This window comes from Poecilia mexicana, unplaced genomic scaffold, assembly GCF_051168715.1.
Source record: "Poecilia mexicana isolate PSO_F unplaced genomic scaffold, ASM5116871v1 scaffold_8, whole genome shotgun sequence".
Taxonomy (NCBI): domain Eukaryota; kingdom Metazoa; phylum Chordata; class Actinopteri; order Cyprinodontiformes; family Poeciliidae; genus Poecilia; species Poecilia mexicana.
The window spans coordinates 13,614,542-13,629,486 of record NW_028263377.1 but is presented as its reverse complement, the minus strand read 5'-3'; the positions used below and the strand labels follow the sequence as shown (position 1 = coordinate 13,629,486).

At 39.1% G+C, this 14,945-nt stretch overlaps 2 protein-coding genes across 2 annotated transcripts; one reads left to right on the top strand and one right to left on the bottom strand.

Annotated features, from left to right (window-relative positions):
- Positions 1-1,665: 1,665 nt before the first annotated feature.
- On the top strand, positions 1,666-8,334 carry cunh17orf75 (chromosome unknown C17orf75 homolog). Its single transcript, XM_015013648.2, has 10 exons — positions 1,666-2,000; positions 2,217-2,291; positions 2,659-2,784; positions 3,703-3,831; positions 3,947-4,007; positions 4,090-4,209; positions 5,625-5,689; positions 5,782-5,921; positions 6,260-6,363; positions 7,219-8,334. Exons 1-10 carry the CDS (start codon positions 1,858-1,860, stop codon positions 7,426-7,428), a joined length of 1,173 nt encoding a protein of 390 aa, XP_014869134.2. The 5' UTR covers positions 1,666-1,857; the 3' UTR covers positions 7,429-8,334.
- Positions 8,335-9,737: 1,403 nt separating this feature from the next.
- LOC106934006 (uncharacterized) lies at positions 9,738-14,322 on the bottom strand. Its single transcript, XM_015013634.2, has 9 exons — positions 14,143-14,322; positions 13,987-14,064; positions 13,860-13,892; positions 12,141-12,227; positions 11,936-12,033; positions 11,111-11,421; positions 10,937-11,020; positions 10,711-10,848; positions 9,738-10,610 (listed from the first exon to the last, which is right to left on the bottom strand). Exons 1-9 carry the CDS (start codon positions 14,203-14,205, stop codon positions 10,573-10,575), a joined length of 930 nt encoding a protein of 309 aa, XP_014869120.2. The 5' UTR covers positions 14,206-14,322; the 3' UTR covers positions 9,738-10,572.
- Positions 14,323-14,945: the final 623 nt, after the last annotated feature.

The window sequence follows — 14,945 nt, the reverse complement described above, 5'->3', positions numbered from 1 at the left end:
TATACTCTTGCAACTGTGATTTTTACTCAATGAGTTTTTATCCGGGTTATACTGAGACAGATCCTCAGAAAGAAGAGAAGTCTGTAGTTTTGTCCTGCAATGTCAAGTAATCCAGATGTTTAACATCTACATTACACTTAGCCAGGGCCATTTACAGAGCATTAGTTTTAATGTAGACTGAAGACCAAGGAAATCATTTCTGGGGTAGGTTTGTTTTCAAGTAAAATAAAAGCACAAAAAACATTACAGATGTTTGTAGATGTCTATGGAGGTCCTGTAAAAGTGCCCCTAATCAACACCAGAGCTCGTTAAAAAACGAAAATTAATTTTATTTAGGACTAAATCTGCAGGGAACAGTTTCTTTGAAATGGACAAATGAAAACACTTTCTGGCAGCCCTAACCCAATAGCCACAGTGACATCAGTCCAACAACAATGTGTGATTCACAGTGTAGGCCAAAGCAGAATCATACTTACAAAACTGGCATTCATTACATGCAATGATGATCATTACTCATCATGTGATACTAACAACATCATGTTCAGGGTTAGTTTTTGTGTGCTTCTTAACACCACATAGCTCTTCAGTTTGCTGTGTACTAAAATACCAACAGTGCATCCACTACAAGCAGCCAAGGAAACCAGAAACGAGATGAATGTCTAAACCTATTTAAGGAAACCAGAACAGGGGTACAATCTAAAATAAAGATTAAAAAAGTGGCCTGATGGGGGCCACCATGACATATCAAAAGAAAAACTGAATTTCGGGAGTTTTACTAAGCTGATGTCATAGTATTTATCGATATTTAACAACAGCAGAGTGAAATAGTTGCACTGAGTGAAGGATATTACAGGTGGGTTGTTATAAAAAAATACTTTAAATTAGTTGATAAATGTCACTTAATGAGGCTTGCTTTCTGTGCTCTCCAGCAGTAATCTAACATAAACACCTTAGTTTAAAAAGGAAGGTTTCAACAATATGAAAACTTTTTAAAAGGCAAATCTAAGAATAATAAACTATGGTTAACTAAACAGTAAACTCACCACAATAATTCGATTTCCTTGATACTTTAGGAGTTAGGTACAAACCCCAACCTAAGTTTTCAGACTCATTTAAGGGTTGTTTTTGTTTGTTTGCTTTTTGTTTTTGTCTCCATCTGCTGGTGAACTTGTAGAATTTACTTAGTCTCATTCTTAATGAACAGATCTAACAAGCACATTTGCTTACATTTTATCAGAAAATAATTGATGTTTGGAAAAATTGCTTCATGACTTTCCCTGTGGGGAAACAAAAAAACAACCCCAAGACAATGTGTTGTAGCTGATAACACACATCCCATAATAAGTGCTAAAGTTGGTCTTCAAACAGGGAATGGTAACATCAAATTAGAGAAGAGAAGAAAAGCACTTGATGGTTTAGAAATTATTTAAAATCTTTTTCTGCTAGTAGCAATTTTGGATTTAACTTTACAACCCCCTAACTATACAGTTGAATAAGTTCTTATTTTCACTTACCACGTTGATCAGCACTTCAACTGAACATTTGTAAACGTATACTAATCAGCTTCACAAACACACAGAACTAAAATATTGGTGGTCATTATTCACTGAGTAAACCCTCAAGAGCCCGGAACCCTTGTGACAGACCATAATTTTCGTCGGACATATTTTTGAAAGTACATGTTGGATCCAGGCAGGAAAACTGGCTCAGCCTTTGGGGTTTTCCCTTTCTTTTACAATTAGCCTCAAATTCAGACATATTTGAACCCAATCAACAACAAAGCAGCAGGGAACATTGAAAGACGTCCTTCTGTTGGCCTGTTTCCTCCGATGCTAGCTTCCTTCGTGTAGCAGCAGGATGTTTTCTTCCCAGACTTCGTCTTTCCAGGATTCAATCGACGTGGAAGAGAGAGATGAATTTGACAGCGAAGATATTGCTGGATACAGCCAGAAAATTCAGCTGAACTGCTACTACACCATCTATCTTTATCAGGGCACAAGGTAATGAAATGATTAATTTATATTATTGCAGCTGCTACTTCGGACCGATCTGTCGCTGTTTATTGTTCATATAATAGTTAAATGTGTTTTTACTGTGCTTTCCACCTAAATAAAACCTGGATTTATTGCTGTGCAGCAGTCCTCTTTGTGCACGTAAAGGCTCAATCATGCATATAAAATCTAAGCAGGTGATGAGTAAACTGTTGATCGTCTTAGATCTGAGGCCTGTGGAGAAAATGTGGCGTGGAACCAGAGACGTGCAGACTCCACAACAAGTCACGATGACTTTAGGTAACACAGGAGCCATCCGTCCACCGTCTCGCTTTCTCAGTGGCTGTCACTGTTTTTACTTTGGGCTTTCACTTGATATCCAGCCAGCATGGACTCATCGTGGCTGACTTCACTCATGATTTTGTTCTGATTTCTCATCAGTGTGTTGCTGAGTTACACTGCTTCCTCATCTGAACAGTGTCCTCTCTCCAGAGTGTGTTCAGGGATGATAACCCTGATTATCTGGGATTATTTGTGATCACCTCGCTTTCTCCATCTTTTCTCCATCGATTTGAGTGGCTTCCAAATTCTTCATCGTCTTTCCTGATGGCTTGAATCTTAACCACCTCTTTTCTGATTTTTTTTAAAATTTCTTTTTTGTCCACAGCTTGACACTAATTGACAGCAGCCTTCCATCAGAAGCAGAACCGGAGCTGCGGACCTACATTTCAAGGAGGCTGAGTAAAGGAGCTCTTCTTGGAGGCATGGGCAACATTGCTACTGTGGAACTCAGGTATTTTTTCACCAAACCATCAAAGATTAAGGTTGACTAAAAATGTATTTGTACACTTTGATTACTTTTTTTATGTGTCATTAAAACCACAAGCTTTATGCTATGTTATTGAGACTTTATGTGACAGAACAACACAAACCTTTGAAATTTGAAAAATATTATTCTGGGTTTTCATATTTTTTGCAATTAAACATTTAGAAAATGTAGCTTGCATTTGTTTTCAGATATACTTTCTAAAACTACATTTCGCCGCAATTAAAATTGATAAGTATTTTATGAGCCTCAACCAGCTAAGAATAAAAGTTTAAAGGGATTTGACAATGTTTGCAAGGTACTCTACATATAGTCACTCGAAGATTTTTAAAGAACATGCCTGTGATTGGGCTGTCAGAGAAATCTGAGCTCACCAATGATAAAAAGCTGCAACATTGAAGAAGTTGTAGAAAACGTTTCACAAAAGGGAGAAATTGTTTCTTACAATTTTTTTTGTGCTGCATAGATAATTTACATAAATAAAACCTAATAACACATAATTTCATAGAAATCTTTCCAACTTCGAAGATTTCCATGCCATGGATGGACAGCAGATCATTCCAAGTTTTAATTTTAATACTAGTTTTGCTGTGGATAAACTGTTTCTTTTTTGTTTCAGCAAAAAGCTGAGATTTTATGCTCTGATACTCCTAATTAAAATTCAGTACAACCAATTGCCTTCCCAGATCACATAACTAGTCAATGGAGCCCAATTGTGTGTAAATAAAACAACACACTCCACAGATCTGACATCTTTATGGAAAAGTGGCAAGAAGAAAGTCTTTACTGAAAGGAAAACATAAGTTTTGTTTGCACTTTGTCCCAAAAATCGCCTGATGAACAAAATTCTCATTTTCTTTTAATAAATGTCCTTTTTCTCTGCAGTCTTCCAGAGCAGGCAATCGGCTGCTACTGCTGTCTCCTGGAGCAGGAAAGGTCTCCAGATCAGCCGGACGCTGATGGAAACGGATACGTCATCTGCTTCATGGGGGGCTCCGAAAAGGGACTGAACTTATATCCTTGTTTCTTTTATGGAATAAGCAAAAGTTACAACAAAGCTTCAAGATTTTACTGTATTCCTATAATCCAATTCCTGCTGAATTCTCTTAAATTCTTTGACTTAAACTACATTTAGATTAGAGCTCGATAAATATGTCCAAGGCCTACACAGCAGCCTTCAAACTCCAGAGGTGGGAAGATGTGACAAAGTGAAGTTTTCTAGTCGTATTTCAAGGTTACAAATTTAAACATCTTACCGTGTGTTTGTTGTAGCTGCAGAACCTTGAGACGGAAGTCCGTCCCTACCTGAGCCGCTGGTACGAGGAATCGGTCATGCACATTTATCGAGTGGTGCAGCTGGTCCAGAGCAACATCAGCTTCCTGCTGCATGCTGTGAGTCGTCTCTTCTAACTAAGTGCATGAAATTAGGTGATCAAATTAAACAGTAAGGAGGCTCTAATGCTCATATTTGGGATTACTGTATTCTGGAATTAGATGGAAAACGTCCCAAAATTTCCTTTAATTAAATATAAACTTTTTTTTTTCATCAGTTCAGGATTAGTAGCTTACTCCTCTACATCAGAAAGGTTACATAAAGTGCCATATGGTGGTGGCTGGCGACATTTATCATGGTTTTGATTTTTTATTTCTACTTTTAAGAGTACAAAACATCTGCTGATATCTTCCTGTCAGTTCAGTAACCAAATCACGCGTTTTGACTTCCCTTTAAGTCCCTTTGTTGGACTCGACCTTTTACCACCAAATGCCATGGTATTTTTGAAAGTACTTCATAGACTGGTAGAGTGGGAGTTGATTTAAGTTTTGACCTCTGTAAAACAGTAAAACTGATTATGTATAAAGAAGTGTGACTTCCAGCTTCTTCTATTCACTGATGCTTTTTAGAACATATAAGGGAAGCTGTGCTGATGACTCAGTTTTTAGAAAAAATAAAATAAAATGTTGATAAACACCCTATTATAGTAACAATGCTGGTCGGAACAGGGAGAGAAATTATAACCGTCACTGCATTATCATAAAAACCTTCGCTTTATGCATTCACACTCCAGCATGACCACCATGATCAACTAAGAAGACCAACTTTCTTCTTAATTGGTCGTGGTGTTATGGCCGAGTTTGATACCATCACTCTTCTGCACCTCTTGGTTCTGTTGTGGGCTGCCTTAAGTGAACTCTTTGTTCCTTCATGCTCTTCATTTATTTATTTATTTTCTTATTTCTCAAGTTTGGGCTTGCTGGTGACTATAATGAGAGATGCTTTTCTTTTCCTGTTCGTGCCTGATGCAGGATTCAGAGCCTGAATTCATTACCTGAGGATTCAGATGTTTTTCAGGTCTGTGCAACTTAGAAAGTTGAACCTTCTGCAGGTCAAAGCTGCTGAAATACATGTAGTGTTTTATGTAAAGGTGTCACTTTGCAAGATATTTTAGTTACCTGTGACTTGAGCTCAGATTCATCATAAGAATCTGACGGCTTGTTCCTCTTTTATTCATGGAAGTCTGGTGTTTACATTACTACACCAACCATTTATTATATGGATAGATGTCCCTCCAGCTGCTGTATCCTTTAAATTTCCCTCCCCTTTTTATTTAACTATGTCAATTTATTTATTTTTTCTTCATTCTATTTTTATTTAAGTTCAGGTCTTTGCGTAGCTCGCAAATCCTGCCTGAACTACTGCTTTAAATGTACATTTACCACAATCTCCTGAAGTAGCTCCAGTGCTTCTCTGCGAGACACAATGTTTTCCAGAACAACACACTCCAGCTGCCCAACCTCTCTTCCTGCAGGCTCTCAGTCACACGCACGTGGAAGTCACCAATGCGGACGAGAGGACAAAGGCCGACGTGTCCAGGTGGCGCAACGCTTTTTTTCCAGCCCTCACAGTAAAACTGCCACGTGTGTAAATGCCTGTGCAGCGTGTAACGGGTTCTCTCCGTGTGTCAGGTTCATTAAAGCAGCCAGTTTGCAGGGCCTGTCTCAGCAGGACACCACCACTGCCTCTCTGTGCAAAGCCATGTCGGAGGACACACAGTCTGATGTGGTTATCGACTGCTCCTCCAGCCCGCCCACGCTCACCAACACCGGTGAGACACGTTTGAGGAACGCGTACAGACGCCTGTTATAAGCACTGACCACAGGCGTGCTTGCGTGTCCATGTTTGCTCAGAGATTTGGTTTGCATGATGTGTCATCTGCACAAGCGAACACGGTTCAAACTGCATAAAGCCCACAATGGTGATGTATTTATAGTAGACATGCATATGTCCAAAATCTCTTGTTCAGAATAAATTAATCGCCAAAAAATAAACCCAGCCTATTCAGGTTCTCTTCCAAACATGCAGTGTGGACAGGATCAAATGCACTTCTAGTAATTAAAACACTAAATCCCTCTGTGAGCCTCATCAGGTGTTTTCTGTCCTCAGTCAGTAACCGTTTCTGCGACGGCTGGATTCAGGCGTTTCTAAACGCTGAGGAGCGCTGCAACCCCTTCCTGCTCAGACAGATTCTGGAGAACTTCAAGCTGAAGGTGAGAAATATTTACGCAGAGTGTTTTCTAAATGCTTTGCTCTGCAGCATCCTGCTGAAGGTAAGCTGTTAGATTTTACCGTCATTGTGCAGTTCCCTCTGGAACTTTTTTACATTTTCTTATAAACTTCAATGTATTTTCCTGGGATTTTATGTGATAGGCCAATAAAAACTGGTCCATGATCGCAAAGTGAAAAGAATGTGCAGCAAACATGAGACCAACATCAGACATTATGGGTTGTGATGTAAGCACAACGCCTTCACCTCGCAGCAGGACAGCGACCCACTAATGCAGCCAGAGCAACAATGAAATGGCTTAGATCCAAGTAGATTCATGTGTCAGAACGGCCTAGTCAAAGTCCAGACCTAAATTCAGATTTTCTGCTAATAGGTGACGGAAACATGACGAAGATATTTTTAAAAAGAGTAATGTGGGCTTATTAAAAATGTTTAATACCTGCTTACAGGTTATTTCCAAAAGGTGCTTTTAATCTGAAAGCATATTCTAATGTATTGAATATGACTGTATAAGATAAAATCCCAATAAAATACAAAACACTCATACAAAATGTGAATAAGTTCAAGTCGTATGAGTACGTTTGGAAAGCACTGTATGATTAACTTCACTCAGTATGCTGAAAATGCAGCATCACTTCAGATTATTTATGTTTTTACAAAAGCAAGCTGCTTTGTGAAACAGTAGATCGGGGCTTTCAGTTCCCCCTCTTCATAACTTCTGTTATTACTTCCCATCAGCATCGATAGTTTCCTGCTTTGTTTTGATTTCTTTATAAAAACTTTTTTTTCTCTCCCGCTCGTTACTTCCTCTGTTTGAACCACCTCCGCCGCTCCACAGGCCATCCAGGACATGAACAGCCTGAAGCGCTTCGTGCGTCAGGCCGAGATGAGTCACTACGCCCTGTTCCGCTGCTGCCAGTTCCTGCAGGGCTGCGGGAACGGAGACGTGCTGCTGCAGAACGCCCGGGCGGAGCACAGCGACCTGCCCGAAGCCTGCAACATCATCGCCGTCCTGGACGAATTCCTCGGCGAACAGGCTCAGGCCTGACCCACAGCTTCCACTACATCCGAAAGCTCCACATTTACTCAATTTTGTTAAAAAATAAATAAATAAATACTGTTGAAAATGTGAGAAACGAGGCAGCAGATACAGTAAATTTAATTTATGAACTACGACGATGATGGTGCTACTTTCGCTGCAGGAGTTCGGACGATTAAGAAATTAGAAAAGGATGTAAAAATGAATTTTGTAAGACAAAAGAAAATAGGACACAATCTTAGATGTAAATGTTGAGTGTGTGTATAAAGAAACTGAGAAATAAATATTACCAGTAGTTCTCACAGAGGCCACTAAAAGAGGACCAACATACATAAGAAGTTATGGTAACTGGGCTAAAATTATGTTTAGCAATATTTTATATCAAAATAGCTCCCTAAATTATTTAACTGTTATTTTCTTTTAAGAATGATGCACAAATCACTTTCGAGCGTTTTCTTACATAATCCACCCAGTACCTGCACTACCTTCACTCCTCTGACATTGTGTTCATCTTTGCGCTGAAGTCAACTTTTGTTTTTCAAACTGTGGGTATGCTTTGTTGTAATTCTGGTGTAAACAGTCCTAAATACTGTCAAATGTGATTATTTCCACGAGTTTATGGGACTTCATGTAGATAACTAGATATAGAACATGCATTAAAAAAAACAAATAGCTAATGGTAATAAGCTCAGAAGGTTCTTATTAAATACTGTCCAAAGTATGTAGGAGAGCAATATTGTTGTTGTTGGTGTTTTATTTTAGCCGTTGATGTGTGAACAGGTTGATTTTGCTGTTGAGAATAGTGTGACTGACCCATGGTGCATCTGTGTGGATATTTCTGTACATGCAGTCCTCTGTTCTAAATATTTTTGTGGTTCTCTCTAAGATGACTGAAATAAACACAGTTAAGCTGCACTGTGATGGTGGTGGTGGTAATTTTAAAGCACGGCAGCATTTAAACAGAGATAATTGTTTTGATCGTTTTCAAGATTCAGCTGACATCTCGCATTGTTTTTATCTTTAACAGCACAAATCAGAAGCATATTAATTCATTAAAAAAGGGCTTAAATGACTGTTTTGTGTCAAAACACTGTTATTTCTAATGATGTCAGTACGGTCATAGAAGGATTAGGAATAATATTATTAGCACTAACAGGTGAAGTGAGTTTTATCTCTTCATCATGAGAGTTTTAGGTGGGAGGAGTATTTTGGTCAACAAGTTAACATTTCTCCTTAACGTTGATCCAAATAATTGGGGAATAGCACAATTACATAGATGGGAAAAAAGTGATGTTAACTAGAAAAAATGCATTATCTGTGGTGGTGCAGGGGTAGAGCACAAACCACATATCGAGATCTTAGTCCCTGATGCTGCCGTCGCAGGTTCGGCTCTCGGCCTGATGACCTTTATGCTGCATGTCTTCCCCTTCTTTCATTACCCACTTTCCTGTCTTAACTACTCTCAAATAAAGGCGGCCTGAGCCAAAAAAAGAAAAGCATTTCCTGCAAAAATGCAGTGTGAATGCTGTAAGCTGAATGTTTTTGAAGACTTGCAGAAAGCAAAGGCCTGCAAAATGCACATAGAAAAACTGTTGAAAAGGAGTGGAAACATTCAGCCAATGCAAAAATCCGAGACTAAGAAACTCATGCAAAACACTGGGATCAAAGCTAAACTGTAAGGTAACAACAGTTTGTAAGGAAAAATAAGCTACTTAGCTAAAGCAAGCTTACATCCTAAAGATAATATGAAGGCTAGGTGAGAAATATGAAAAACAGCTTTGTGGTATAAATCAAAATTCTATGCTGATGTTCATAAAAAAATTTTGAAAAACTGTAAAAAAAAAAATCAACTTTATATTTGAGAATGCTCCTTAGTTCTGACCAAACCATTGTGAGGTCCAAACCTTAAACTCTTTCTCTGTTAAATCCCTCATTCATTTTCCAAACAATCCCAAACTTTAGTGCATATATTTACAAAATATAGTGACCAAATATCTGAGATAGATTATATGATATAATAATGATGAAGTTAAATCTTATCAGACATTGATTATCTGATTGTTTTATTCTCAGTTCTTCTCAAAGGTTCCCCTCTTTCGTGTTTGTATGATTTCATTTGTTGTAAACAAATGTAATCTAGTGTATCAATATGTTAGAGTAATTAGTAATAGGCTCCTTTTTGATTCTTTTATTGACTGTATTCAACATTATCATTCGTTTCTCAGTTTAGATGTTAATATTGTAACATATTTTCAGACATTTTCCTTTAATTTATGTGTAAAAAGTGTTTGATTTAGGTTCAAACGGATCTTTGAAGATTTGAGACTCATAAAAAAATAATTTATTTAAAGAGTGATAGGATTTTAATACATAAATATGATTAAGAAGATAACCAACTGCTGCAGTTTAACAATTCCCTGTTTATCACTTCTCTGCATAAGGCTGCATGTAGAGAAGCATGAGTCACACCTCTGTTGGAGTAAAGTAAACCACGCATGGGGTGTGAAGCTTAACAAGCCGTTCTCATTATCCCCAGTCACTGAAAACATGAGAAAGGTTTTTCAATCTTCTTCAGGATACCACAAAAACAAACAAAAATTGAAGCCAAAAAAAAAACTAAACACACATCTGTGTTCCTGCTCAAACTTTTAACTGTAGCTGTAGTTTTAAGTAAGAAAAATAAATAAACTTTGGCTCTGAATGCACAATATTAGAGGGGAAAGAAGTAATGACGTCATTAATGAATGTGACGCCATGATGATATCACGTTTTCCTCAATATTATCTTCCACATCATAAAGCTTTAAACTCCGTTTAAAAGTCAATCCAAGTGCTCAAATACATTGTTGTCAAGCAGGGCAAATAAAATACAACCACCTACTGAATAATGCATTGAATTTTTTTTGTTTTGTTTTGTTTCGTTTTGCAATTGCACTGCAAACATTCATACTGCGATTAGAATACAACAAACTGCACAGCTCTAATTTTGATCCACAAGTTGGACGTAGAGTGGAATAAAAAGAAAAGAAAAGAAGAGAGAAGAAAAGAAAAGAAAAGAAAAGAAGAGTAAAGAAAAGAAAAGAAAAGAAAAGAAAAGAAAAGAAAAGAAAAGAAAAGAAAAGAAATGTGCTTCTGATTTGTTGTTTTCCTCTCCTCATATCCTCCAGTAGGTTTCCTCCTCCGGCTGCTCGTCTGCAAACAGCAGAAGTGAGAATGCGTTTGCAGACGCTGTACCTGTGGTTTTCTCCATGCACTTAGATTACATCGACAAAAGACAGGCGACGGACGCTACCTTCAGTGTGATCGCTCTTTTTCCTCAGCAGATGGGCTGGGACGTCGTAGACTGCGTCTTTGCATTCGGACACCGGGACGTCGTAGATTCCATCTTTGTGGTCAGAAACGGGGACGTCATACACTCCATCTGTGGGGTCTAAAAAAAAATGGACAAAAACCAGTGTTGTCATTTTTACAAGTGAATGAAGCGGTTGATTAAAAGCAAGCCGCTGTTTTAAAATCACCTTGGTGACCACTAGATGTCTTGTAAGACAAAGGGAAGTCGTACACAGAATCGTGCGCTTGTGTTGGAGGAGCTTCACATGTACCTAAAGGTAAATAAATAAACTAAATGACAGCTTCATACATCTCCAGTATCTGTCACCAGAACATCTGACCTAGTTAAAGCACGTTTATACTTTGTCTGGCAGGTAAGACGTCATAGAGGACATCCTGTCTTTCCTCTTCATAGCTCATCTCAGTGGACTGATCGGGGTCCTTGGGGGCCTCGATGGAGGTGAGGGGCCTTCGCAGGTTCTGGTACGTTGCGTCATCGCTGTCCTCGTCCTCAGGCGTGCAGATGGACGAAGTGAAGCCCTCGGTCTCTGAGTAGATGTGCTCTGAGGAGGCGGAGAGAGGGCGAGGCGGCCGCACCTCCCTCACGCTGTCGCTGCACAGGGAGATGGACATGTTGCTGCTTAGACTCCCTCGCTGATCGAACATCTCCAGGCTGAGGAGCACAGAGGAGAAAAAAAAGGCTCAGAGTTGGTATCAGTGAAGACAAAACATCATCGCATCTACGGGATTATTAGGAGACCAATCTATGAAAAACACGCCGCTCTGGAGAAGTTATCACACATTTCAGACTTTGTGAAGTTACAATAAAAAGTCCCAACGCCTGAATATTTACTAATGCACAGTTTTAGCTTTCCACCACTCATAGTGTTTTGCATGTAGGTGAGAAAGTTTAATTTTGGTCTCTTCAGACTGAAGCTGCTTCTTTCACATTTGCACTGTGTCCCCTACAAGGCTAGAAATCTGCATACGACTTACCAAGGCATTTCTTTAGAAATGAGGCCAGATTTTTACTTGCAAAAATTTAGAAAAACGTGAATCATTTTCCTTCCCCTCTATAGTCATGCATTGTTTTGTGTCGGCCTGCCACACAGAACCCCAGTAAAATACAGACATTTATGGGATGTGAATATATTTCTACTGTAAATAATCTACAGCACTGGACTTACTCTGGGCCTCTAGAGTCCGGAAGTCCAGAAGAGGAGAGCTGCATTGCCTGCCAAAGGTGCCCAACCCACTCTTTTCTGAGGGCGGCTGTTTCTGCTGCCTTCACAAACATAAATAAATCCACATCAACCAAAAGGCTGGTTTCAGATTTGCCATTGTCAGCTTTCAAAATGAAACATGGCAACTCAAACCACAGCAGGGGCTCACCAACATCTTTTTCTTTCCATTGATCATGATGATTTCAAATAGAAAGTGCTTCTTGTCGGTTCTCTGGACTTCTCGCACCGACTGGACCTGAGACAAGATGTTGAAAGTTTGGTTATTAGTGACGTAAATAAATGCCAGGAAATCCAGTTTGTTGGGGGGGGAGGAAAGTGCAGACAGGAGAGGAAGTACACAGATAGCTGCACCACACCGAGATGCACTTTGTAGAAGTAAAGGTTGTGCTTTCGCATTTTACTTCAGTAAATATGAAAGTGGACTAAAGGCTCTGAAAGCATACAACTGTCTCTGTTACAACACTGAAACCAGGGCCTGTTCTGAGTGTGATGAGACAAAACAGAGGAAACCGCAAAAGATACCATATTAGCAAAGAATAAATAAATAGTGGTATATTTTATATACCACTATTTAAGAGAGATGGAGAGAGATCTAGCTCTATCTGTACCAGAGAGATAGAGAGAAAACATCCATTGTCGTCTCTCTATCATTAAGCAAACTTTCATTTGAGGAGAGACCCCTAAACACCTCAGCTGCCTGCTTCCAATGCAGGGGGGGCAGGTAAGGGTTAATCCAGCCATGGGCGGTCCTAGACAGAGGCCAGCAGGGGTCAGTGCCCCTGTTATATCCCCCCTACTAAAGAGATAATACTAAACAAACTTCTTGTGATAATATGCGCTATCACAGAGACCATTGCTTATTGGTTATTAGGAAGAAGTTAATTTTTTACCATCACAATTTTACTTTTGCAGTAAATTAAAAAATAAAGCATTGCACTTTTAGCTTCAGCCATATTGAGACAGGATGACTTTGGCTCACTTTAGATCAACACGGGCAAAAACCAAGGAGCTCCTGATGGATTTCTGCAGGTGCAGACCCACCTCACTGACACAGACAAACATCCAGGGAACACACCTTCAGCTAGTGGAATCTCAAATGTAAGTTTTCACCTGAACAGTAAATTGGACTGAACTCACAATACTGACGCCCATTAAGGATCAGAGCAGACCCCACCTGCTGAGGTCTGTTGGAGTTTTGGTCTTTCTTCACTTTCATCAACCATATTCTGTGGTTTTTTTCTTATCTCTAGCTGAGATGAAGGTGCTTTAAACAGTACGCTAACCTCCCACCCCAAGCCTGAAGCTGTTTTCTCAGTGCAGTGACAGACTGCTGCATCATAGGTGCACAAAGAAGCATCTATGCAGGTCCTTTCACTCAGCAGTTGCAAGACTTTATAACCACCACTGCTTTGAAACAAACTCAGTGTTTACACTCCTGCTGCTATTTGCACAACTTAATTTCTTGTAAAGAGTCTGTTTGCACATCAAATCAAACAACTGCATACAAAATGAACTAGTTTGGATACTTTCTGAAGAAATATTTAGGAAAACATTTTTTAAAAAGTCCCATGTGGTTTTTCTATTTTTGTCTCTAAACCTTCATCACTTAAACCAGACATGAACAAGTTTCACTTAGAGAAGTGAAAGCAAGCACTACGTAGATTTATTCCTTTGAAAAATAACATGGCAGATTCTTTGAACTCATTAATTTATCTACTAAGATAAAACAGAAAGCCACTTTGTTGAATATTCACAAGTTCAGCTTCAGAAAATTAAACTGGATCATAAATGTGATTTTACTCTCCACAAATACAAATCAACACAAAAAAGTTCAAGCAAAAAAAAAAAAAAAAAGTTAATGACTTACTGTGTAAATGTAGTAATAGCCTCTTAAGTGTGACTGTGAATAGGAGAAATAATTAATAGGTTATATCATTTAGATTGAATCATTTGTTTGATATATTCACAACCTAATGAAAAAGTGTGGTACTTACAGCGCTGCCATTTTTCTTGGTATAAAAAAACAAAGTAGTGTTTTGAAGCCTGAACCAGTAGGTCACCCATCTTATTTTCTATGTCCAACATGAGCAGAGCAGCCAGTTAAACCACAGCTCAGAATTGTCAGCAAAATTCCCAGAAACACAACTCACCAAATTGTCTTTTCGTTTTTGCAGAAACCCCTCAAACAGCAGCTTCGTGCCGTCGACAGACATTTCACCCCCTGACAGATGGCAGCTTCACACTGTGGCCACCACTTCTTCTCATTACATTCACCTGGCTGTATGCTGTGACTTCCTCCTTCCTCGGGCTGAGAGTGTTTTCGTTCAGACTTATCACTCCCTCACTTCTCTATTCTCGCCAACCAATGTTCTGCTTGGTTAGATTACATGTTTTTTTTCACGTGAGTCTTTGTCAATAAGTTAGCTCAGCAGTTGTAAATCATAGCCGCCTAACGCCGGCTGCAAATCAAGATTTATTGGCAGAATGTGCAAAGAAGAACTATGCAAGAAGCTCGACAATGTCACAAATCAGTTCAACGTGTAATGACTACTGTAGTCTCAGTATTATTAAACCCCTGCTGCTTCTTTAGTCATTAGGAGAGCAACATTTTGCTGTACATTATCTGCTGCAGTCATGATTCATAGCGTTCCTGGGGTGTTTTAGGCCTTCAAGTCATTGATGTCTTGATTTTCCGTGCTGCAGCAACTTTTTTTCCAATCCTAAGAGAGATTTTCAATGGAGTTCAAGTCAGAGAAGTTTGTTAGCCTCTTTGTAACTTCCAAGAGTTTTTCTGAAACCGAGCCTCGATGGACTTTGACATATGCTTATCGTCTGGAAAGTCAAATGACTCTCCAGCTTCCGCGTCCTCATACAGATAGTGTGACATTTTCTCCCTGATTCCTCGTTGGATTTGTCTTGAGAAGGTTTTCAATGCCAGAGGAAGCAAAGCAAT